Here is a 23,863-nt window from a genome sequence, read left to right as displayed (position 1 = left end):
CTGCCTGTGATCGGCTCGCCGCCCAAGTCAATTACCTAGTACAGGAAATAACATTCCTTACAATTAGAACAGAAGGGGGTAGGTAAGAGTCACTACTTTTGCTAAGAATATTATCTTATTTCTTTTCAGAATTGCATTGATTGCTATTTTGTTCATTTTACCTCAACATCACTCTTAGCTTTTTTTCCATCTCCATCCTCAATCTATGTCCTGTTTGTGACGACTACTGCATAATTACAGCTTGGGCAGTATGATCTTTATCTAAAATGCAGGCACCAGTACCTCTGCTTCCAGCAGATGGGAAACCTCATTACTTGTTTTCATGATGTAGCTAAAGGACAATTATCTATTTACCTTAGATCTTTTGCTAACACATTTTTAATACAATGTATCAGGCAACTTTCGCTGTTGCTGACTGGAATCTGTTTTTTGGTTTTCTTACTCATGTTTCTTAAACATCATACACAAAATGGGAATGTGAAATTAACACTGGCTGTGCCACGGGAAAACAGTTTCAGACCATTATTCAATCAGTTGCCATTTCAGACGTAATCACCATTTATAATATTGCAATATTATGTACTTTGTTGCAATTTATGTACTCATAATTTAAAATTCTGAGACTGAAATCTTACCTTTTTGAGATTTACAGAATTTTTCCATTTAATTCAATGCAGCAAATTACATCTCCACAAGATTTACAGGTTAACTAGCTCCAGAAGGTACAAAACAATTAAGGCACTTTTCACGTCAATGACCTTCTGCAGGCATATTAGATATTTCAAATTATGGTTATTAACTATTGACATCACTTTCTATAGATCAAGACTGAATGTTGCTCAGACCCAGCTCAAGCAAAGCACTGCTTTAGGTGCAGGACTGAGTCTACACTCTGCCTGCAAAAAATATGTATGTAAACTACAATTAAGAAAATAGAGATTACCTCCTGATAAATGAAAGGTTTAGCTCCTGCAGAAAACCACTTAGTATTCAGATCTTTCAGCTTGTCTAAAATTGCCTTCACATCCTCTGGCCACATATGCTTGGCAGCATCAATCCGGAACCCTGCTACACCAATATCAATGAGGTAGTTCAGGTACTCCGCAATTTTGTTGCGCACATAGTCCTTCTCCAGGGCCAGATCAAGAAGACTAACCAAGCGGCAGTTTCGGACCTATATTAAAATTCCGAAATGAAACATTTTTCACCTCGCAACCCAAATCTAATGTTCTACATATGTTTCTTTGAATTTCTCTGTGTTACAATGACAAAAGGAAACCTTCACTGTTCATGATTCACCATGCAAATCTTACATCTTGGACAGTCATCCAGACTGGCATCATGGAGAGTCCTCTACATAGAAGGAGCATTACAAAGCCTACATGCCCAGCATGCACAGCTGCAAGTGATGAAGGAATGTACCAGAGAGCCATATATTAAATCTATAATCAGCTTTTTAATGAAAATATAAGGAGAAAATATCATATGTTATTTTTAGTCCAGTGTATTAACGTGCAGATTCTTTATTATTTCAAGTGCACTTATTTCTTCTGTGATGCAGGTAAGATTTCTGGAAATTATATTTCAAAATCTTTAAAAGATATTGAGTCCCATAGTCTTAGTAAACATTAAACTCTTGTCTTCTGCCTCTTTTTTTGCCTTAGTTTCTTGTAAAAACAAAATGATGGTCTTGGACTTCCAGAAAAAGAGTATTATAGGAAAGTGTTTCAGTATATTCAATATATGTTTAATAAATCTTATGTTGGGTTTCCACAGCTATGCACACATCTGCGTGGAAACAGCAAGGTACATCAGCCTATGTTGCAACCTGTACTAAAGAACCTACAGTAGAGATGACTCTTTAGAGCTGCTGAAGATTCCAGAGACATTCATGTCTCCCCCTCTTCTGCCATTTCCCTCAAACTCCTCTCCCCTAAACTTAGGTTCAGGAAAGATTAAATACATTTGAAAGGCATAAGACATTGCTCAAGCAAAACAGCTATTTATCTTTATAAAATAATTTCAGTTCTGTGGTAAAGTCCTGACCATGTAATCAGATACAGAGGAACAGACAGACTCCCCTTATCTGCACACAAGGAGGTCTTTCTTAGCAAGGGAAATCTCCAAAAAGAACGTTGGTTTTCAGTATTTTAGCCTTACTGTTTTTCTTTAGTAAATCCTAATCTCCCTCTTCTGAAATTGAGACCAAAGAAAGCTTCCAAATTATAGCAAGGGGTAAATAATAATTCATATTTTTTTAAAGCATAGAAAACACAAATAAGAATCCCTAAATAGATTTAAGGATCTTTAAAATTGTCCTTATAAAATACCTAAGCACATTACTTAAATCTAAAGGTGAGCCATTAGCACAAGTAGAGCTATCCCTTTGCTCTAGATAAGAGAGTTCATGATAGTAACGCTAACCTCTATTATCAATTAGGATAGTTCTCCATGAGTTTTATTTTCTATATAACGTCTGACAGTAAACAGGAGTAAAGAAATAACAGCCCTGAAACAGATGGACATAAAAAATGCGTTTATAGTTTTAGGTTTACCTGAGATGCATCATGGTAATTCTCAATGTCTCCACTTTCAGATTTACATTTACCATCATTAAAGTCCCAGGCAGAATATGGCACAGCTGGAAAGTCTTCAGTCTTTGCATTGAAATAGCTTCCACAAGTAGAATGGTTGCCAGCACCCGCACTACCTCCGCACATATGGTTGATTACTGCATCCACATAAATATGTACCTAGAGAATAATGCTCACATTTCAGTTTAAGAAAGTTACTTTCCGTGGTGCTATTAACTGGATAATGTTCTCTTTCTCTTACCTCCTGCCATATCCTCCTATTTCTGCTTGCTTGCTTCCCCCTATATTTTATTTAAGATACTTCTTTTATTAACATATGGCAGTTGTGGTACAACACACAACTCAACAGATAGAAGAAAAACATCTTTACTCCAATGCTACCTTGTCTTTCCTTCTAAATTAGTTGATGTCTATATCCTAGCGCTACAAACACCACAGGGTTTTCTAAGCACTTACTCCAACACTGTTGCATCTGGTCACCATGTCTCTAAATTCAGTTTCATTTCCAGATCGTGTGCAGAGCTTGTAGCTGACTGGCTGGTATCTTTCCCACCACGGCTGCCAGGGGTCAGCAACGATAACATTTTCATTTGGAGGTGAGATCTGTGAATAAGATCGCGTCTCTTAGTAACAGGATACCAATAATGGTTTATTTATGCTTGCTCGGTATTGTTAGAGAAAGAACATGAAAATATAAAATAAGGTCCCTTTAACAGAAGCAACTGACAATACCTAACCCATACAGATCCCCAGGATCCTCTTCTTAAACTGTAGTCAGCTGCAATTAAAAGACTTAGGCCCAGATGTTCAGCAGTTAGAAACACAGTATAAAAATTATGCCAATGGACATAGTTTCCTAATCATCTTTTGGACTGCACGCCTCACAGATCAAAGAGTCTGAAATGATGCGAAGTTGCGTCTTTTAATGGCATACTCGTACACTCTGACAGGCAGAGAGAAGCTTGCCAGCTTGGGTGAACAGAATTAGTAGCCTTTTAGTTTATTTATTTGAAATCTTCAGCACTTTGGTACTTTTCTTGGGAGCTCATTTTTCTTAGACATAGTTTAATTTTGTTTATCTAGTTCTTAAGCACTTCTCTTGATTTAAATATCAAGCAGATTTAAATTATCAAGCAGATAATTTTAGGTTATTCACAGCAGTATAAAAAAGAAGATTTAGCCAGTGATAAGCAATTCTAATTCATTTAAACATAATAGCGTATAGAGCAAAACAAGTGCTTTGGAGTGATGAAATAAATTCACTCTAACGTGATAATAGCTGAGGAATATATTTGCCAGCACTTACTACTTGCACTACCAATTTCTATTTTTCTTTTTCAGTACCTGTCCTTTGGTAAATTGAACATTTTCATTTGAAAAACAAATTATCATCTATGAAGCAATTTTACTACCTGATAGGAAGAGACATACCTGAACCCCTCCAAATCCATTAGGAGCTAAGTAGCGTTCACACTCAAGAGCAATATCGGCCCAGCGCCATTCAAAGAGATGTACAATAGATGTCCGCCCAGCCTGCGTGTTGGGGTTGTACTGCGCCCAGCAAACCCCTACAATTAACAGAAGAAAACAGATACCCATGGTGTGCTCTGTGATCAGTTGCGCTCTTCTTACTGTTTATCTATTCTCCTGCAAGAGGGTAAAGTACACATTACAAAACAGGCATTTACTTTTAAATGTTAATCTCTGGCATCGTATTTATTTAACTTCACTTGATCATCATTTTGTTTGAGAATTAGTTTTATCTAAGCCACATCAACTTCATGTACTAATGGTAACTTAATTTTTCTAAAATAAAAATTAGATGTTTAATATAGCCTGTCTTTAGTGTGCAAAGTAGGATTTTTATTAGTATAAAAACAAATTACAAACACCAAAGGATTGAGTGGTTTATATAGACTGAAATTGATGTTTCGTTCTTCATTTTAATGTATAATACTCTCTGTCGCTATTTATCCTTGCAAGGCATCTTTTTTTCATACTCCATTACTATGACTTGTGCATATTTAGGAAAGGACTTTGAAAAGTCATCTTTTCCTTATCATGAATTGCCAAGAAAATTTGGGTATTTTGGAGGTCATGACAGACATGATGTCCACCATTCAAATACAAACACAAATCGTGAGGATTCCTCAAATACAGAAGCAACCGTAACAACTCCAAATCTGAACAACTCAATGTTTAATGCAATGTCTTCCTGTTGTGTGCTTATGTTATAATCAATGATAGCCGTATAATTTTACTGGTAGGGAAGCAGATCCATGTCCTTGATTTCTTAAAGTAAATAATAAAATTGAGAAAGCAACAACTAAATTACACAAAGCAGTAGGAATGTATTTTGACCCAAATAGTCCAGGGCCTAGTGCTTGAGGAGGAGACTGAATATAGCATCTGGTTTCTTTGGAATACGGTTCAGGGCTGTTGTCGGTACAAGCAATGACACGGGAATGGAGATATTGAAAGCCCCATCAGACTCTGAAGATTCTAGCCTCAAAACGCTTTTGAAATGTGGGGAAAAAAAAAAAAAAAAAAAAAAAAAAAAAGAGGTCTGTATTCCCACTGGGAGGAAGAGAGAGCCAGGCAGAGATGCACCTGATGCAAGTCAGAGAAAATGGGAGGGGAGTGTTGCTCCTGAACAACCCTACCGTGGCCTGCCAACTTGTTTTCTGCCGGGTTAAAAGTCAGTGGTACAAAACTCTCCTGGTATTTCCAAAATACCACAAGTGCTAATAACAGTATTTTTTTCTTAAAAGGAAAAAAAAAAAAAAAGGGTGGGAGAAGAGAGCGTGCATTACTAAATGAATCCCTGTCTTTCATGCCTGGCGTCATCTATTTATTAAAAAAAAACTCATATGACACGATTGAAAATTGTAAGTTAGCAGTATCTAAAATTACTTACAGAACTACAGCCCAAGAGCAGCCACAATTTTTATACAGCTTAAAACAAACGTATGAAAACATTACAAAAATTACTGCAATGTTACACTTACAAGAATTACAAGTTGGCATGAACGCTAATGTCCACAGCCTAAGCATAGTTCGTTCAGCATTTCTGGAATATCGTATCGATACCAAGCGTGGGCTTCCATGCTGCCCTCCTCTCGCCTCCAGCCAGCTCTGCTCCGCGCAGCCTCTCACGAGCTATCCCACCGTACCAGCTTATTCATTCCTGGGCCGCGGTGCACGGGGCTTGCTTCGTGCTGTGAAAAAAACGGAGCGTCTGGGGCTTCATCGGAGCTCCTGAAGGAAGTCGAGGAGCAAGCGGGCAGCGCAGAGCCGGCCCCAGGGCAGCGGCCGGGGCCGAGCCGGGCTCCACGCGAGCTGTGGCGCTCCCCGCGGCACGGCTCGGCTCGGCGCCGCCCCGCGCTGCCAACCAGGCCGGGCCCCGCCGACCTCACCGTGAAGGGAAGCGCACGGCGGCCTCGGCCCGCCCCGCCCCTGCGAGGCCTCGCCCTGGGGGAGTACTTAATGGCGTAATGCCACCAGGAGCCCTGCTTAGCTTTGTTTGGGAGGGGAAGGCCACAGAAAACTTTTATTTTATTTAGAGCCCTTTTTTTTCCTCTCTTCTTAACAGTGTAAACCCTGCTGAGGGTATCAGACGTGGCAGGTGCTCCCCAGTGCTGACAGGGCATACTCACACAGCCCACTTACACTAAGGGACCTGAACTCAGCCCCCTGACAGTCCAAACAGCAGCCTCCTCAGCAGGACATCTGACTATCAGATTTATGAAGCATGTTATGAACCGAGGTGGCGGTTGGTCTATTCTCCCACGTGCCTGGTGACAGGACGAGGGGGAATGGGCTAAAGTTGCGCCAGGGGAGGTTTAGGTTGGCTATTAGGAAGAACTTCTTTACTGAACGGGTTGTTAGTCACTGGAATAGGCTGCCCAGGGAAGTGGTTGAGTCACCATCCCTGGAGGTCTTTAAAAGACGTTGAGATGGAGAGCTTAGGGATCTGGTTTAGTGGAAGATTTGTTACCGTTAGGTCAGAGGTTGGACTCGGTGATCTTGGAGGTCTCTTCCAACCTAGACTATTCTGTGATTCTGTGAAACGTGCCTCGTTTTGTTCTGGGGCACTGATGTGACTGACACACCTCACATCATCCCGCCAATCATGCCACAGGCAGGGAGCTGCAATCCTACAGCGTGCCTCAATGCCAACTGGGGTCAGCTCTTGCTGGCTGGCCAGGTGTAGCACCTGGCAAAGAACACATCCGACATGACAGACAATGTAAGAGGTCACCAGCTTTCCCACCTGTGGTTCACCAACAGATTAATTGGTACCAATATTGTGCCTTGCCTACACAGCAAGTGGCATTTCCCTCTTCCTCTTGCGTAGATTGCTTGCATGCCACTCAGGCTTAATTACACTGATAATCAATAGGTGTAGTTATAAAATCCATGAAACAGGCTGTTGACATTCTATCATCCAGCATGCAAAGAACGCTGTTGTCCTGTGACATTCACATATAGAGAAGTAGTATTAGTTTTCCTGGCCTACTACTCCAAAAACAGATAAACTAACAAACACATATAGCGACCACACAGGAATGCAGCAACAAGCTGAGAAGAATTCAAGTAAAGGCATTTTTGAGTATCAGTTAATCGAGATCATATAGAAAAACAGCTATGATAAAATAATTTTTGGTCCAGCAGTCAATTTAGGCTGTCTGCAACTGGGATAAGTCAAAACATCTTTACACTTGCATGTTATCGCACCATCAGTTATAAATTTGTATTTTATAGAGTAATTTTATCTTTAAATTTATTGGACCTTCTTGACGAGTGTCACTGCAATGTTTCCCATGTGATTTTGGAAAGCTGCACTGACCTTCTCAGTATGCAGCAAACCTTACTTTGTGCCCTTCCTTCACAAGGTTGATTTTTATTAAACATGGCTCAGCAGGGCACCAATGCTGGTTTAAGTGTTTGAACTGTTATGCTTGTTTCAATGACTTCAGTCATACTAGTGGAATCTTTCAAAATGTGAATAAACAATGAATTATTAAGGAAAAATCAAAATAGCTAGTTACACAGAATGAATTCATGCCAGTGCACCAGTCCAGTTTGGTTTCCATGATAGAGCTGGTTTACACTAAAATGAGATTAGCCTGAGATTTACTTACCTTTTATACCCTGAACCACCAACAACTGAACATCAGACTTAACAAGAAGAACATTCACCTCATGCCTATGAACACATTCTGAATCATCTAGAACCTGTTGTACAATTAATTACAATTGGATTCTTTACCTTTTCAAAAAAAAGGTCTTCCTTCTTCCCATTCCCAAACCACACAGACAAATGCAAAATTAAGAGAAAGGAAATAATTTATTAGAGATTTCAAAAGCAAATGCACATACATTTATTGGATAAGTCTCATGACAATTTCAACACGTTTGGAATCTTTAAGATGAGAAAATTTATACTCTGCATTAAATACTTTAGAAATGCGCTACGCACAGTTCAGAGTCCCGATGATTACACTGCTTCTTCGCCAAGCTTGTTAATACTTGAAAGAGATGGAACACAAAAAGGACCTGGAACATCACAAAGGCATGTTAGAAGTATGAACAGCCAGATTAACAGTAGTGATATGCTTTCTTTTGACAACTAAAATTGAAAGACGCTTGTAATTCTAAAATTGCTATCTGAAAAAAATCTGACTTAATAGATACAGGCTATATTAATTTTATATTACAGTAAATTAAACAATAACATAGAAAAATGTAAGTCAGTGTGCTATATAACTCATATAGAATTTATGTTCTATACACTACCTCAGTGCATAGAAAAATAAAAACAAAGTAGTAGTGATTAATAGTTCAATGCCAAACTATTACTTCATTATCAGATACTTTTGATACTATATTTTGTTCTCTACTCAAAAAAGAAAAAGGAAAGTACAAACTAAAAATCAATAGACAGTTTCTCATATACCAGGACAACAGAAATCAAATGGTCTAAGACACTTGCCTACCCTTTAGTAACAGTAAGAATGGCTTTGTGACATACAATATTCATTTAAAGAAAAGCAAGACATCCTCAATGTGAGCTCAGCACAGCTCCACACACATCAGTGTAACTCTTTGAGCCCATACAAGCTAAGGAATTGTATCACAAATTAAGTTATATAACCTTTGAAGAAAAAGGTGGAGGCCACCTTTTAAGATTATGAAGCTTCACTGCATCTATTCACCCAGAGATGACTGATTTTTTCCCCCCTGAAAGAGCCCTTTGCTTTTAAAATTGCCAGATTAGTTCAAGTTCTAAAATGTATAAACTCCTCCCCACACCTACTCTAGGTGAAAACTTAAGAGGTAGTTGAGTGCTATGGGAAACATTGCACAAAAAAGGATACAACAAGAAAGGATACACTCTGCATGACAGTATTATTGCAGTATTTACGCAGGAATGTTTCTAAAGAAGAACAGCAGAATGTTGTTTAATTTTACTTGATTCTCAGTATTGCACACACAAGTTTATGCTACCTATCATAAACAAAAATGCCTCGTTTAATAAAATACACTTTTGACCCCTTATGAGATTTAATGAGGGTTGATGAGTCCACCAACACGAACTCCATATTCAAAAGTAAGCACATCTTTTGATAACCACGAGGACAATAGCAGTCTGTTCTGTCTCATTAATTCTCCTTCAAGTCTTTCAGTTTTACAGACTCACTTTTTCCATCAGGTCCAAAACCCAATCATGTTTCCATTCAATGCAGGCTTTCAGGTCACTTCTCTACAAAGAAGCTGGTGACCTCTCACCATCGGTTTCTTCTACATAACCCTTATCCCAATAAGCTGTATTTTAGCTACAGAAAACAGTCACCCCAAATACCAACTGAAGGAAGGTTTTGTCAGTCCATTAGAAAAAGACATTTCAGTTAGCAATGAGTATTTTTATAAACCATATGTATTTTCTCTACAAGTGAAAAAAACTTTATAGAGAAAATAAAGTATTTGCAAAAAAAGTATTTGCAATAATTTTCATGACTTAATCACAATTTCTTCCTGTTCAAAAATAACCAGAGTTAAATCTTACATCAATTTAGTCTTATAAAAAAAAAAAGAAAAAGATACTGAGATGCAGGACAGATCAAATTTGACGTCTCCCAGATGTTTGTATAAATTTATTTATACACATGCATTTTTTAAGTGAGATTCTTATGTCCTTCTTGCTTACAGACTCGAATTTTATCATGGAATTTTGCATCACATAGCAGCAGCATCCATTGAAGTATTTCAGCATGGACAGGAGAACACATTTGTGTATAAATAGGGTTCAGCCTCATCATTAGCATGGAAGCGAATGAAATAATCTGTGCTTAAACCTTTAGGATTCCAAGGGATCTGCATTAGTCTGTGGTGTACTCTGATCTTTGCTTATAAATGGGCAAGGCAAGGAAGAAGTCCTATCCACAATATATTAAATATATCAGCGACAGCAAGGTAACCAATCTAGACTTCCAGATGTACAAATAAGTCTTGCATAAATGTTTGCTCATTCTAAAAAAAGCTACTGAGTTGATCATCAACATGATTAATAACCAAGCAAGCACCTGTTTATTTTCTGTAAGCAATTCAAGTATTATTTAGCACATTTAGTTAAGTCAGAACCAAATTTAACAGAGTAAACTGTCTGGAAAGGTATGGAATGCCTTAACTAAAATCATTCAGACTTCACTTGTAAGGCTATTCACCAGCTAAAATACCTTTTTTTTTTTTTTGCATTTAAAGAAACCTTAATATTATTCTTATCACACACTAGAGAGAATATAATACAGAATAATTTAGTCACGGCTCATTTGTCTACTTTCAACAACGAATACAAAAGAATGCCTGTAAAAAAAGAGTCATCTGTAATTTGATAAAAGATACAGATTTTGCAAACCACAAACCAGTAACTCACAATAGGAACTGGTAAGACCAAACAGCACTTTAGAAATGAGGTAAACAAGCTCTACTGGAATCTGATGAAACATTTTAGACAACTGACAGAACGAGAAACCTACAACTGAAGTAGCTGTTATGAATAGAATATTACCCTCATAACAGTAGTGCCAGGGAATCAAAACAATTTTTAAAAAGTAAAAATCAGTTGTTTACATCTTTGCTTTCAAACTTCAGTTTTCTTCCAAAGTAATAATCATCGGAACATCCAGATTAAAAAATATGCTAGAGTAAGCAAAATGTTTCAGAAGCACTCAACCTGAGCTTCAAGTTCAATTGTATTAAGATATAGGGATGGATAACCAGAGTGATGCCCAATGTAATTCAGATAAACGCCCTTTACATTTGAGGTAGTGGTGCTATCAAAGAGTGCCGGCTGAGCACAGGGTGCTTCTGTCTTCCAAAGATTACTTCAAATGCTAATTTGACCGTTCACTAAAATTTTCAGGGCCATGACAATCTTCACAGTTAAATTGCAGCTGATTTTGAGTTACTCTAGTATAAAGCAAATACTTAAGAGTAAGCAGGAATGAAGTTGTATGGTAGGAAATAAAGCAATTGCTTTCTACTAGAAGTTACTTTCTCATCTATTTAGACAGAAATGCCAAAAATCAGCACCTGTGCACTCTGTAAGTAACTGTCATTTCCCAAATGAGACAAGCTTGAAGGATGCTGCAAAATTACTAAGATCTCATTTTCCAAAGTTACCAGAGGTCCTTTACAACGTATGTGTGTGTGTCTGGTAGGGGGCAAAGGAGCAACCCTTTTCAAAGCCAAAACCTCAGAATATTACTACAAGGTAAGCGGTCAGATTCCACAAACTGTTTCTCCCCAGGTCCCGAGCCGCCAGATTAAGGATCAGAAAAACTGGCAACCACCCTAGGATCTCAAGGTTATGGAACTGGCAAGTCTCCAGGATTCTAAACAGAGTTTGATAAAGCAATGTTTTTATCTTACAACAACTACGCATCTTGCAGCCTGTTTTTCTAGTAGAACACATTTAAGAAAAGAAAATTTGTATGGAATATTTATATTTCACCATTACTATTCCCAAAGCAGACATTAAGTAAATAAATATAGAAATAAAACACACCACCACACAACTTTTTTCTATAATTTTTTTTGAGGCAGAAAATCCATACCTTCTGCAGCGTTCTATTTTTTTCTTTTCCCTTCATTGGAATCCTGCTTTGGTCTAGCTGAACGAGCAAATTGCTGAGATTCTGTTAAGGACCACAAGTTCCAATGATAAACAGAGGAGTCAATCAAGGAACAAAATGGGAGCAGAACTTCAGCAAAGGGTAGTTTAAAAACCATCCTTTTTTTTTTTTCTGTGATACAGTTCTACTATGGCATTAAATATGGTAACAATAGTGTATACTAGTCAAAGATTAGGACCTCGCTGAACTGCAGCATTCATTGAGACAGCCTATCCAGGAGTTTGCAATACTAAGTAAGGGAGAAAAATTGGGAACTGTTTAGGTGTAGATGCAAACAGACAAATGAAAGCAGGGGACACACTCAAGATATCTGAAGGTATTTGGGAGGAAAAAAAGATTATAAAAGAAAAAGGAGAACAGGCCGGAGGGAACAAGACTACAAAGAAAGGAACTAAACTACAAAACACTAAAGTGAAAAAAAAAGGGACAGGAAAAGATTTAATACTTCAAGACAAAAAAAAATACAATCCAATCAAAGAAAGCTAACTAATAGTTGCCTGCAAAGTAATGAACAGTTCCAGATGGAAAAGAAATCTAAATAAAGAGCACTGACTCTGACAGGGGCATTTCTAAATATTCCTGGTTTTACATTATAATTGAAATAGAATACGTATTTGTGAATGTAAATCCTTGACAAAAGGATTTTGTACATTATGCTAAAAAAAACACATTTTCAGAATCAGGAGGTCAAGTGTGTTTAAACAAGTCGAAAAACCTACCTAATTTAAATGCAACGGTTATACAAGCTGAATTATCTTTTTGATTGTGTTTGCAGGATCAAAGAGCAGAGAAGTCAATTTAAGTCTTATGTAAAGCACACTTACTTTCCTATTTCAGAAGGGGTGTCTATATATGTTATAATAAAATTAACAACAGTATGCTAGGTTATGCTGTGTGGTTTTCTTAAGGTATCTTCTCTTGCCATAGATTTCTAACAAAGCAGAACCCTCTATAAAGGCAAAACTGACAGACAGCAAAAAGACTGACAGAAATTCCAGAGAATATAATGTCAATATTTGAAGAAAAAGATACAACCACCATGGGTTTTTCAAATAAGACATATCCATTTGCTTCTTTTAAAGCTTTAGCAGCTGCTTTTTCATTAGGAAGGCCAATGAAAGCCTGTCCCTTCATACGGCCTTCTTTCATCAAACGTATATCAAACCTAGAGGAAAAATGGAGAATTAGGAAATACTTGTGTTTAAACACACTGTGATATTTTACAGTATAGATACAATGCTCATGCTTGAAGTAGGAATGACAAAAATAGAAGCAGTGCCTACATGCAGGAATTAAGTCATTGGAGACCATTGGTATTTTGCCTGGGAGAAGCTATTTAGTGGCATTAGGTTGCAGGACTGAGTTGGCGTGCAACTGCAGTAAATACAAGGTTGACCAGATATTGACCAATACAAATTGACCAGATACACACTTATCTGCGCTGTATTCATTCTGCATTGCTAAGCCAATAAACAGTAAATTTAGTAAGCAAAATATAAAGGCAAAATAATGAGGTCTTCAAAAATATTTTTCGCACAATTTCTGATTTCTGTACTTCTGATGAAGGAAGATTTTCAGATGAGAAGCATTTTTCCCCCATAAAAACACAGAAAGAAAAGAGTAGAAAAAAAAGTAAAAATGGCTAGTTTACAAATCATAATTTTCACCAATATTGTAAACTTAATATAAAAGGTTTTCTTTTAACCAAGTATCAAGGTCACTTACATATTTCGTTCCAGTTCTGACTGGAAGTCAACGTATCTTCCAAAAATGAACTTAAGATCCTGAAATTAAAGGATAGGTGTAAGAAGAAAGCTGCTAAAAAGCCTTTTTGATAAATATTCAAATATTGTTGTTTACCTACCTTTTCTTGAACTTGTTTAGCTAAATTCTTCACATATATTCTGCAATTTGGATCACCTGGCTCATAGTTTTTGAAGACAGAAAATTTTTCCATTTCTTGAAGAAGACAGAAAAACAATCTAAATATTTTAGGTCATGCAATTATTATATATTTTTGCTCAGTATAAAAAAATTACTAAATTGTATGCAATAAACTAAAAGAAGAAATACTTAAAACTTTTTATTACAACAAAGAGCTACTATTAAATAATTTATTCTCATCATTGTACCTTCTCTAGAAAGCCTGTTTTTTTCTAGTTCCCTTCTAGAAATAAATTCTGATGGTATTTCCTCATCTTCTTCCTCAGTTTCCATTTTATCATTTGAGCTAGGAGCTGGGAAAATCCTTCCAAATCCTGTGTTATTGATTTCTTCTGTAGCAGCATAAAGGTCTATAATTTGAACACATGAAATAAGTGGCTCATATAATTATTCACAAGAGGAACAGCAAACAAAAAAAGTATATTCCTTTTAGTGACATTTGAACATAGTTGACTTCGTAACTAAATACGAATGCATCCTTCAGGAAAGGTGTCTTATTTCCTGGCTTGACAAATACATTTGATCTATGTAGTTCAATGAAATCAACTGTATTACCAAGAAAAGCTGCAGCACATGCCGATTAAATTAGAAGTGGACCCACTGTTCAAGCCTGTATGAATGGTTTGCTTAATTTTCATTTAAAAAAATGTATATTATTGTAAAATACTGAAAAATAGACTGACCACAACCCTTCTAGAAACCATCGCACCTCACTGTTAGCATGGCCCAAAAATGTTATAGCAGATTATCCCTGTGTCACAGAGAAGAAGCTGGCAAACACACGAATACTAATCTAAGAGCTGGAAAATGAAAATCTAAAATTAGCTTGATATATTCCATTACACTATATAATAGTGTGAATGCATTTGTACCATATTTGCTAAAAGTAACCTAATTTTTTATAAAAGAGCAGTTCACCATAAACAAACATGGTGAACTACAAAAGACCTTCAAAATCCTCTAGATCCTCTACTATACCAAAGCACAGAGCTCTGTGCTTTAAAATAGGAAAAAACAACAAATGCAGACAAGATTCAAGTTGGTGTTCTTATGTTCTTAAACAAACCTTGACGTATACTATTTATGAAAACTCCAACACAAAAGAAAAGATAGACAATGGAATTCTAACATTCTTTGCTCTGGAAAACAGCTTTTTTTTTTTTTTCCCCTAACAGCTTTTTCACTGAAACCACATCAAGTTAATATTAAATAAATTTGAAGTATACGCTCTTACCATTTTTTTCTTCTCTTTCCGAGTTTATCTGAAGAACAGATGGGATGTCAGTAGTAATATGGAACTCAATTTTTTTATGACCTACATGCTGTGGCTGCTCAAAGACATCTGAAGGTGACAATGTAGGGTGTAAATTACTGTTTAAAACAAAAAAACATTAATTAAAAATTCAATAACTAACAAATGCATAATCAAAGATTTATTCCAGATAGAGTTCATCCTATTGTTTACCACAAATAAACAAGTTCTTCGTTTCATAAATTTAATGTAATTCAATTTGATTAAAACAATACAAATACATTAGGTTTGATGGGCACTGACAACAACAACAGAACATACCACATTACAATATATGCAGACACTTCCCAAAAAGCTGTAGGGAACCTCAGTAAGAAAAACTACTGTCATGGCTGCTGCTCGCACGTAGTGTAAAAATATGTATATTTTTCCAAAACTATACCAAAGCACTTGGAAGAAGAGGAAGGCTGTTGAAAAAAATGCATTCTCAATAGACCATCACTTGATAGAAATACTTCACCAGTATCTACTGTTCCAGAGTACTGCAATTCCAAAAAATCACAGTGACTTAGGCCAAAGCAGTTTTTGTTATTTTTTGAGTTTTTTTTTTTTTTTTTTTAAATGAAAAAGGGATTCTTGTTAGTTTGATAGCAAGATAAAGAGCTTCAACTAGGCAAACATTACACACCAAAGTTGTTGAGCAGACTTGAGTTCAAACTGTATGACAATTTGGACTAATTACATACCAGTGAAGAATACTTTTATCAAAAGAACACTAAAGCAAACAGAATGCGGAGAAAGACATTTAGTAAAAAGAATAGTTTTCTTAAAAAGAGGAAGCACTATAGAAATAATACAAACCTGTGGGGTGCACACACCGGAACACTGAGTAAATCTTTAATTCTTTGCTTTTTTCTAACACCACGCCTCTTTGTGTTTATCGGTCTTTTAGGCTGAAGGGTTGCTAATTCCATCAATTTGGTCATTCTGTGATAAATAAAAAGAAAAAAAAAAAAGCCCGGTTTGAGAATGTGTATGCACAAATATAACCCTTTTCCCTTCCTTAAAACCTGGAAACGCAATTTTTCAGAATACAACTTATTTGTCAAGCTGCTTTAAGATCTAAACCACACTAAAACTATAACAAACAGTAATTTCATATACATGGAGTATCACATAAGGGAACAATCAAAATCATGAGTTCAGTGACACCCCTTTCTTCCCAAAGTATGCATTTAAGTGGCCATCAAAGCAGTAAAAATACTAAAAAGCTCCAAGCTGAACCTTTGTTATAATGCTATTTTCACATAACAGGACCTTTTGTTTTTTTCCAAATGCATGTATTTTCTGCATATAGCTAGTTACTCCCTCATTTACTTTTCATGTCAGTTTAAATGGCAGGAAAAGAAGATTGTTTCTTCATTTACTATTATTACAAAACTTAAAAAACAGTTCTGATTTAAACCAATTCAGCTCTACAGCTGTAAGAGAATCCTCAGCCCATACATTATTATTACTTATAGCAATACACATTGATATATAAAGAACATTTTGGAAGTCAGAGTGCACAAACAATTGAGGCTGAGTAGTTAACTCACTAAAAATGTGTAGAATTGAAGAAATCAGAAAACAAATCAATTATTACTTCCTTATACTTGTATTCTCTCTTCATGATGAGTTTTGTTTTTCTTATTCGTACAAAGAAACATGATAATTTGTACACCACATGACCATGATTTGTCTTACTGTGGTTCAGAACAGCATTGTCCTCCTGTTTGCAAGTTGTTCTGGAGCTTCCTTGAGGATGTTCACAGATTTCACCACTGGCAGAACTGAAATCTATACAAGTAAAAACACCACTTAAAAACACACACAGAAGCCTGCAGATGACTAAAATGCACACCTCTCTTTTTCTTCCTCGTTATCACTTTCATATTCTGATTCATCCTCACTAGATACTTGCTCTTCTTCTTCAGGCAAAGGAGGCTCTTCAGGAGGCAGAGGTGGGATTGGGGGAGGTGGCACAGGCACTGGTAAATACTCTTCATACTAAATATGGGGAGAAAGGAAAAAATCTTTAGGCAAAAATTTTATTTAAAAAAGTGCCTATCTCGTTTTCCTTGTACATAAAAAAAGGATCAAAACAGTAAATTACAAGATGTCTAGAAACAACTTTTTAAAGTACATTTGCAGGGACCTAGACAGTATTTTGATAAACTACTTTAGTAATGAAAACTTCCACACTAAAAAAAAAAAAGTTTGCTGCTCTCTGAAACACAACAGTGAATATTTTTATAATTTTAATTTGAAGAATTAAACAAAAGTGGAAATGACTTCCACAGGTTTTTTATTTTGCACTTGTTTATAAGGACTTTTCTGAGAGTAGTATGGTTAAAACATACACAAGTAGCCTTAACCTCCCAAACCACCTCAGGTTTTGCACTGAACTTTCTCTCCACCAACTACAAAAGTTACAGCATTTCTATTTCTGTAAGCAGCGAGAATTTCATGAAAGGAATCTCTTTTCCCATTAAGATTACAGAAACCTCATATTGTAACAAATGGTCTATGTACAAAATCACCTCCAGTCCCACCTTCAACAATCCTACTACAGTTAACAACTACTTTTATGTACTGTCAATTCTATAAAGCACTGTTGTATGTAAGCCTTAGAAATACTGTGCGACCTTTGGAAACTGTGCTGCGGACAGACTTCTCACCTTACTACTCATTTTTGCGTGACTGCTGAATTCACAGAGCTTAACCCAGCCCAATACCAGGCAAAGTTGTGTTTGTTTTTTTTTTTTCCCCTCTGAAACATCAGTATGAATTTATTTGATAATTTTTAGTTTTCTATACAATCTAGATCCATACCTCCGCTACTAAGAACACACTGTTCTGTTAAGACAAACCACAAAATCTAGTGAAGCACAGCTTCATGATACCTGAAGGCACTAACACCAACGGCTGCATTAAGTCCTCACTTGCTCAATCTTCCACTGGCAATCCGTTAAACTACACTATCAGGATAGTTTAGGAGAACTAAAACCACAGAGACAGTAGTTTTATTTCCCTTTAGACTTCTACAGGAACAGCTCCCTCTAAGGCTCTGCCAGTTGCCCTTACCCTGCCACTTTCAAAAAACATCCCCGTGACAGCAAATCAAAAAGCTCTGTACAATCTCATTAACAATCTGAATCTAGAGCTGCTAATAAACACACAGATAAAAGAATGTAACTATCTTTTTAAGGCAATAGGCTAGCAATTTTCTAGCAATGCATCTTTAATATGATGCTACAACCTCCCTGTCTTTAAACTCGGTGGTTTGAAATACTTCAGTACTACAGTCATATATATGTATTTGTTTTGAATATAACTAAAAAGGTTTCTTTAGAAGACTAACATACACAGTTTACCCAAAGAAATGCAGCCATATTTGCTAGACACTTCAACTTATAGAAGTTTGAACTTTAGATCTCTTCCCACGTTGCTTACATTTTATATCATGAAGCCTTTTTACACTACTTAAAACGTGTACTAAATAAGTTACCATGGGAGGGCGAGCAGTAATTGGTCCGAAAGGTGGAGGAAGATTCATTTTATTCATAAGATGAAGTACCTGAAATAATTCAAGATAAGTAAAATTTTCATTAGGGAATTAAGTATGAGTTCCCTGCTAAATATCACAGCTGATAGCTTCTGATAGGTGTAAATCAGCATAGTTTTACTGAGAGCACAACTACGTATCTTACTAAAAAATAAGAAAACCTGAACTTGAGATGCAACATTAATGATAAATGCAAGCAACACCCTAAAAAGGCTTATCAAAGTAGTACCTAAATCCTCTTCTCAGTTTCAAATTAGAAATGCTCAAGTCAAATCTAATTAGGATGACCACATCAAGTTAAGTCTTTAGTGTCAGTGAATGAAGACTTTTTTGATCTGAAGTAACTTACTATCTCAACATGGCAAAGAATTAACATTGGTTAACACTATCACAAGAAAACTAACTTGCATTTACTATGACAAAAACTATTTCTGTGGATATGTGGATAATTAAGAAGGGGGAAACGAGATGTTTTTATTTTTATACTTTTTTTTTTGTCTGTTTTTTACTTACCTGGACATAAAATTTGGGCACACTTGCCAAGGCATTTGCTATATTTGCTAGAATTGTACTTGAAGGTGGTGGGTACAGGTACTTGAGGCAAGAATTGATGGGAAAGGTGAGACTGGGGAAAAAGGAGAGAAACAAAGAATCTTAACTCCAGTACCACTAAATAACTGATAAAAATAATTACTTGAGATTTAACTATTCATTACACCTGAAACATCACCAAAATATTACCATTTCCCCTAGAACAATGATACATATCATTTTGGCTGGTTGGGCCACTCATATTAAATCTTTACCATCAGTCTGTCAGTCCCCTAACACATGACAGACTTACTGGGCTTCGGTAAAACAAGTTTACCAACACATGGACGAAGCCTAACAAGCACAGGAAACAATCAACATCTTCAAACACTGTAAACCCAAAGTTCCAAGTGCTGGATTTACCGGCCCACAAAGAAACTTACGCTTCATGTATGCAAGAACAAAGAGCATAAAATGTCAAAAAAAAACAAAAGCATTCTGCTATTAACATTTGGACAGCCCAGCCAGCCCTTAAACTCCTTCTGAAAAAGAGACAAACTGCACTAGCAGGTTTTTACATAATCCAGAGCTTCATGTCTCAAAGCACCAGTCACTATTCAACTGTGAAGGTTCTAAACCTGACAATCTATGAATTTCATCTTTATGAAAATTCCTACATCTCCGCATGTAAAACAGTAGTGTACTATGAAACAAGACTACTACAGTCTCTTGTTCAACTGTGTTTAACATTTATTTCAACATAAACCATAACAGAATAAAAAAAGTAAAAAAAATACAAACCCATGGCTGGGTGCAATTCCATTGTCTATTTTAAGACAGTTTGGTTCTTTCTTCTCTTCCTCTTTCACCAGCTCTTCTGAACTAAAAAAATAATTTAATGTTAACTGAAACAGGGCAAAAGTTAACTGCCTGCCATAAAATATGAATGTTTCATTTCAAAAATTCAAAAACATAAGAAACAGATTAGTACAGTATTTTTTATCAACGGCATTACCAGATCAACTATGGTAGCCAGACGTTTAAGGCCTGCATGAACAAATACTCATGCAGATTTAAGTGAGTCTTCCTACGTTTATACACTTCTCTACAGTCAGAGAATCTAAGATCAAAAATACTAAGTTATTGATTTGTTTATATTCACAGAGTGGATTGAGTAACTTGCAAAACCCCAAAGTTGATCTTAACTAAGCATAAGTACATAGCTTTTATCACTACCACTTAGTTTGGATTTCAATTGCTTGTCAAGTGCTTAATTAAAAAATAAATTGCATGGTTAGGCTTTCAGGTTTACCTGTATACTATCGCAGTACTCGGTCACATTAGCATTGGGATTCATTGTTGGGTTTTTATTATTTATTTAAATATTCTTTAAATATTTGAAGAGAGTCTAAGACAGCTTTATGTTTGCTCTGCTCATGCTTTGAGCTAGATACATGCAAACCAGCTCCAGCTGAGAAGCCAATGGCTACAATAGTATAGCCCTATACAATCATACCTGCAGGTGTCAGTTCTGCCTAACCCTCAATTAGATTAGAAAGAAGCAACAGGAAAACACTGTATGTACTGTTCAGTAACAAAATAAAAACTATAATCCTGACACAAAGAAAGACGCGTAAGAGGCTCTTTTAAACACAGGGAACCTGCATATCACAGAGGTCAGCTTATGCAGACGGGAGTCTTGCTCTGTGAATGAAAACTCACAGGACCACGTACTGGTGAAAAGACACCAATCTATAAGAATAAGGATAGGAATTATTACATAACGATACTGAATGAAACAATACTAACAGGAGGAATAGATCAGAACCTCCCTATTAACATTTTTAAAAGGCTACGGTTTATCCTTTGACTTAACAGAACTATGCAGAAGTTATGAATACAGAACTTCCTTTCCTTGACCACAAACAGAAACTGAATTATTATCCACATACCTTTTACATTTCTCTGAGGGTAAAGGCTGGCTAAGAACCTGCGCGCTGTCTTGTTCCTTTGCGAATTCAACCACTAAAGTGTGACCTAAAAGTTTCAGCTGATGCAGTCTTGACAAAGCCTTCAAGTGATTATAATGGAAAAAAGAAACGAAAGGGAAAAATGTCAGAATTGTTTCAAGGCATAAGTGTTCTTCCTTTGGTTGGCAATTCAGCCATAGGACAAAGCCCTAACTGCTTTAAAGCCAAGCCTGTCTTACTAGAGACACAGGTTGTGGTAGAGCCACGTAGTTCCCGCCTTCACAGTGCTGCTTTTGGCAGCCTCTCTCTTGCCAGCAGAACAGAGAAAGATGACATTGTACAGCTAGAACACTTGGGCCACCTGAACACAATAGTGAGACTTCAGCCTTAACTTATTACAGTCTAGTAAATCTCTACAATTGCAAGAAACAAATCCCTCTCTCATGAACTACACACATGCTGTAGTCCACCAGTAATACCGGGGAATTTGAAAACCAAGATGCCTAACTGTTCTTCACACTGTGAAGCTCTAGCCTTCCGCAAGTCCTGATAGGCTGCTAACAACTGACACAAAGCAACCTAAATTCACGGTTGTTCACCTCATATAGTCTTTGTACCTTTTTTCAATACTAATTTATAGCAAGACCTAAAAAAAACTACCTAGAATATAGGAGAGAAAAATTCAGGACACGGGCTTTTTACCAGTCATATTTAAAAGGCATTATCAGTATTACCTTTTTTGCCTACATATCCTCCATGAACACATTGCTTTTCTTTTTCTTATTGAAGCTCGGCATTCAAGGCAGTCTTGAATTGTGTATATTAACTATGTCTGAATTTTCTCACATATATGACTGTGCAGAACACAAGCCACTTATGTTTGTTTTATAGTTAATATAAAAACACACACACAGCCTGGATAAGGTACCAGCAGCATCAACTCATTTAAGTTTGCCTTGCTGTAAGTGACAGGTTGGACCCAAAAGATGACTTTCAGAAGCCTCTTCCAACCCATCTTTCCTATGACTCTATTTGAGTGTTCATTTTAGCAAATCCTTTGGCATCTGCTAAAATACAATTCTAATACTTGACATTGCTCTGCATCTTTTTTCCTGAGACTGTGTACTTTCATACGTAAAACACTGTACAACAGAACTGGTAATTCAGAAAAGTACTTTTCTAAAACATTCAACAACAAGAACTCTATACAAACCTTTACAGCAGCATTTTCACTGGGAAAGGTAGCAAAAGCAGTATGTTTCTGGAAAGCAAACAAACAAACAAAGAAGTCATATTGAATTCAAATCAAAGAGGTTAGAAAAATTCCAGTTACTAGTTATCCAGCTCCACTGTGCTGCAAAGAACTAGGGAATGTTTTGCTAAGAATGCAGGACAGGCACTTTCTGTGTTTAAAAATTAAGATGGGGACCCCACAGTCTGAAGAATACCAGAAAACTGTATTTTTGTTGCTGGTGTTCTAGTGAGCAAAAGTCATCTTTACCAGTACCTACTCGCTTACAATTTAAGATGTTTTATCTTCTTTTTCAAAAGGGTAAGTTTATTTCAGCAGCTCTTAATAAATTACTTTAATCAAAGCAACTCCTAGAAGCACTGCTTTTCCTGCTACTGAAGTTGTAACTATCGTGCTCTGGATGGTTTCCAACTAACCCTTTCCCGTGCTTTATAAGTATAAGACAAACTTTCACTTTCCCTATTAGATCAAACCTTAAGTTCACCTTAAACTTCCATCCGTTTTAAACACATTTTATTTCTTCAACTTGCCAATACAAGAGTCAGTATAAAGAAAATAAGAACGTTAACACTTATAGTAGCAGATTTTAGGAAAATCATCATGGTAAGGTCAGTATTTTTAATATCCTATGAAAGGCAGAGCGGCAGGGATGGGAGCCGCAGCGATCGCTCATCTGAGGAGCGTACCGGGCTCCTAGCAAACAGCCTGCCCGGCCGGGAAAACACCCCTACACCGCTGCAGCGTGGCAAATAAAAACACCAAACAAGAGCTGAAGGGACAGAGCCGTGTAACCGCCTGCCCGCGCCTCCCACGGCGCACCTCCCCGCCGCCTTCACCCTCCCAGGGCAAAAGCCAGAGCAGCGCCGCGGGCCTCGCCTCAAAGCCCGGGCTCCGCGGCCCTGGGGCTGCCCCCGCTCCTCCCCGGCCGCCCCCAGCCCCGGGGCCCCGCGCCCTCACCAGCCGCCCGTGGTCCGCCAGGACGCGCACGGCCGCCGCCCCGAAGTGCCGCAGCAGCTCCTCCTTCTCCGCCGCCGTCAGCTCGGCGGGCAGGTGCCGCACCAGCAGCGTCCGGCCCCGCCGCCGCGCCACGCCGGTGGGCGAGGGGCCGGCCCCCGGTGCCAGGCCGCCCGCCCGCGCCTCCTCGCAGCCCGGCGCCGCCATGCCGGGGCCCGGAGAGCGGCGGCGCGACCAGTCCCGACACAGCCGGGGCCGCCCGCGGCACTCTCGCGAGAGCGGGGCGGGGCGGCGGGGAGGAGCCGCCGCGGCGCGGCACAGGCGCCATGTGGCGGGGGGCGGGTCCCTGAGTGGGGCTGGGGGGCTCGCCTCGGGCGCGTCGGGAGGCCTGAGCGGGCTTTGGGGGCTGCGGGTGTCGGCAGTACCTTGGAGCAGCCGGCCGTGGGGTGCTGCCAGCTGTGCCTTGATACCTGCCTGAACGCGGCCAGGTGTCTGTCTGTGATCAGCCAACACTGTTAGGAGAACCTGCCTGCATGGGGGACATTTCCCATGCCTCACCTGA

General features: G+C 37.9%; 2 protein-coding genes across 4 annotated transcripts in view; both read right to left on the bottom strand.

Annotated features, from left to right (window-relative positions):
- The window catches only part of LOC118170798 (pancreatic alpha-amylase-like), a 7,503-nt gene extending 1,758 nt beyond the window's left edge, over positions 1-5,745 (bottom strand). The window contains exons 1-6 of the mRNA XM_035333359.1: positions 5,603-5,745; positions 4,026-4,162; positions 3,051-3,197; positions 2,556-2,753; positions 944-1,174; positions 5-35 (exon numbers count right to left, since the gene is read on the bottom strand). Of these exons, the coding sequence (XP_035189250.1) occupies positions 5-35; positions 944-1,174; positions 2,556-2,753; positions 3,051-3,197; positions 4,026-4,162; positions 5,603-5,648 (790 nt within the window). The 5' untranslated portion in view covers positions 5,649-5,745. The remainder of the gene's footprint in view (positions 1-4; positions 36-943; positions 1,175-2,555; positions 2,754-3,050; positions 3,198-4,025; positions 4,163-5,602) is intronic.
- Positions 5,746-7,925: 2,180 nt separating this feature from the next.
- Positions 7,926-23,567, bottom strand: RNPC3 (RNA binding region (RNP1, RRM) containing 3). 3 transcript variants are annotated; one of them, XM_035333237.1, is made up of 15 exons: positions 23,305-23,508; positions 22,309-22,356; positions 21,078-21,196; positions 19,927-20,007; positions 19,108-19,219; positions 18,538-18,606; positions 16,891-17,036; positions 15,849-15,974; positions 14,970-15,106; positions 13,924-14,085; positions 13,656-13,750; positions 13,517-13,575; positions 12,824-12,956; positions 11,714-11,786; positions 7,926-9,033 (listed from the first exon to the last, which is right to left on the bottom strand). In XM_035333237.1, exons 1-14 carry the CDS (start codon positions 23,506-23,508, stop codon positions 11,727-11,729), a joined length of 1,551 nt encoding a protein of 516 aa, XP_035189128.1. In that variant the 3' UTR covers positions 7,926-9,033; positions 11,714-11,726. The 3 variants fall into 3 exon arrangements, with proteins under 3 accessions (XP_035189128.1, XP_035189130.1, XP_035189131.1); XM_035333239.1 differs by having other exon boundaries at positions 7,926-8,153; XM_035333240.1 differs by having other exon boundaries at positions 7,926-11,786; positions 23,305-23,567.
- Between the last annotated feature and the right edge of the window lie 296 nt (positions 23,568-23,863).

This window comes from Oxyura jamaicensis, chromosome 8, assembly GCF_011077185.1.
Source record: "Oxyura jamaicensis isolate SHBP4307 breed ruddy duck chromosome 8, BPBGC_Ojam_1.0, whole genome shotgun sequence".
NCBI classification, from domain to species: Eukaryota; Metazoa; Chordata; class Aves; order Anseriformes; family Anatidae; genus Oxyura; species Oxyura jamaicensis.
This window is presented reverse-complemented; position numbering and strand designations above follow the sequence as displayed.

Coding starts and splice junctions, on each gene's coding strand:
- RNPC3 (XM_035333240.1), bottom strand. CDS start 23,508: ATGGCGGCGCCGGGCTGCGAGGAGGCGCGGGCGGGCGGCCTGGCACCG. Junction 21,197..22,308: donor GTGAAAATGCTGCTGTAAAG/GTTTGTATAGAG, acceptor AATCACTTGAAG/GCTTTGTCAAGACTGCATCA. Junction 11,787..12,823: donor TTGAAAAACCCATGGTGGTT/GTATCTTTTTCT, acceptor ACAGAATCTCAG/CAATTTGCTCGTTCAGCTAG.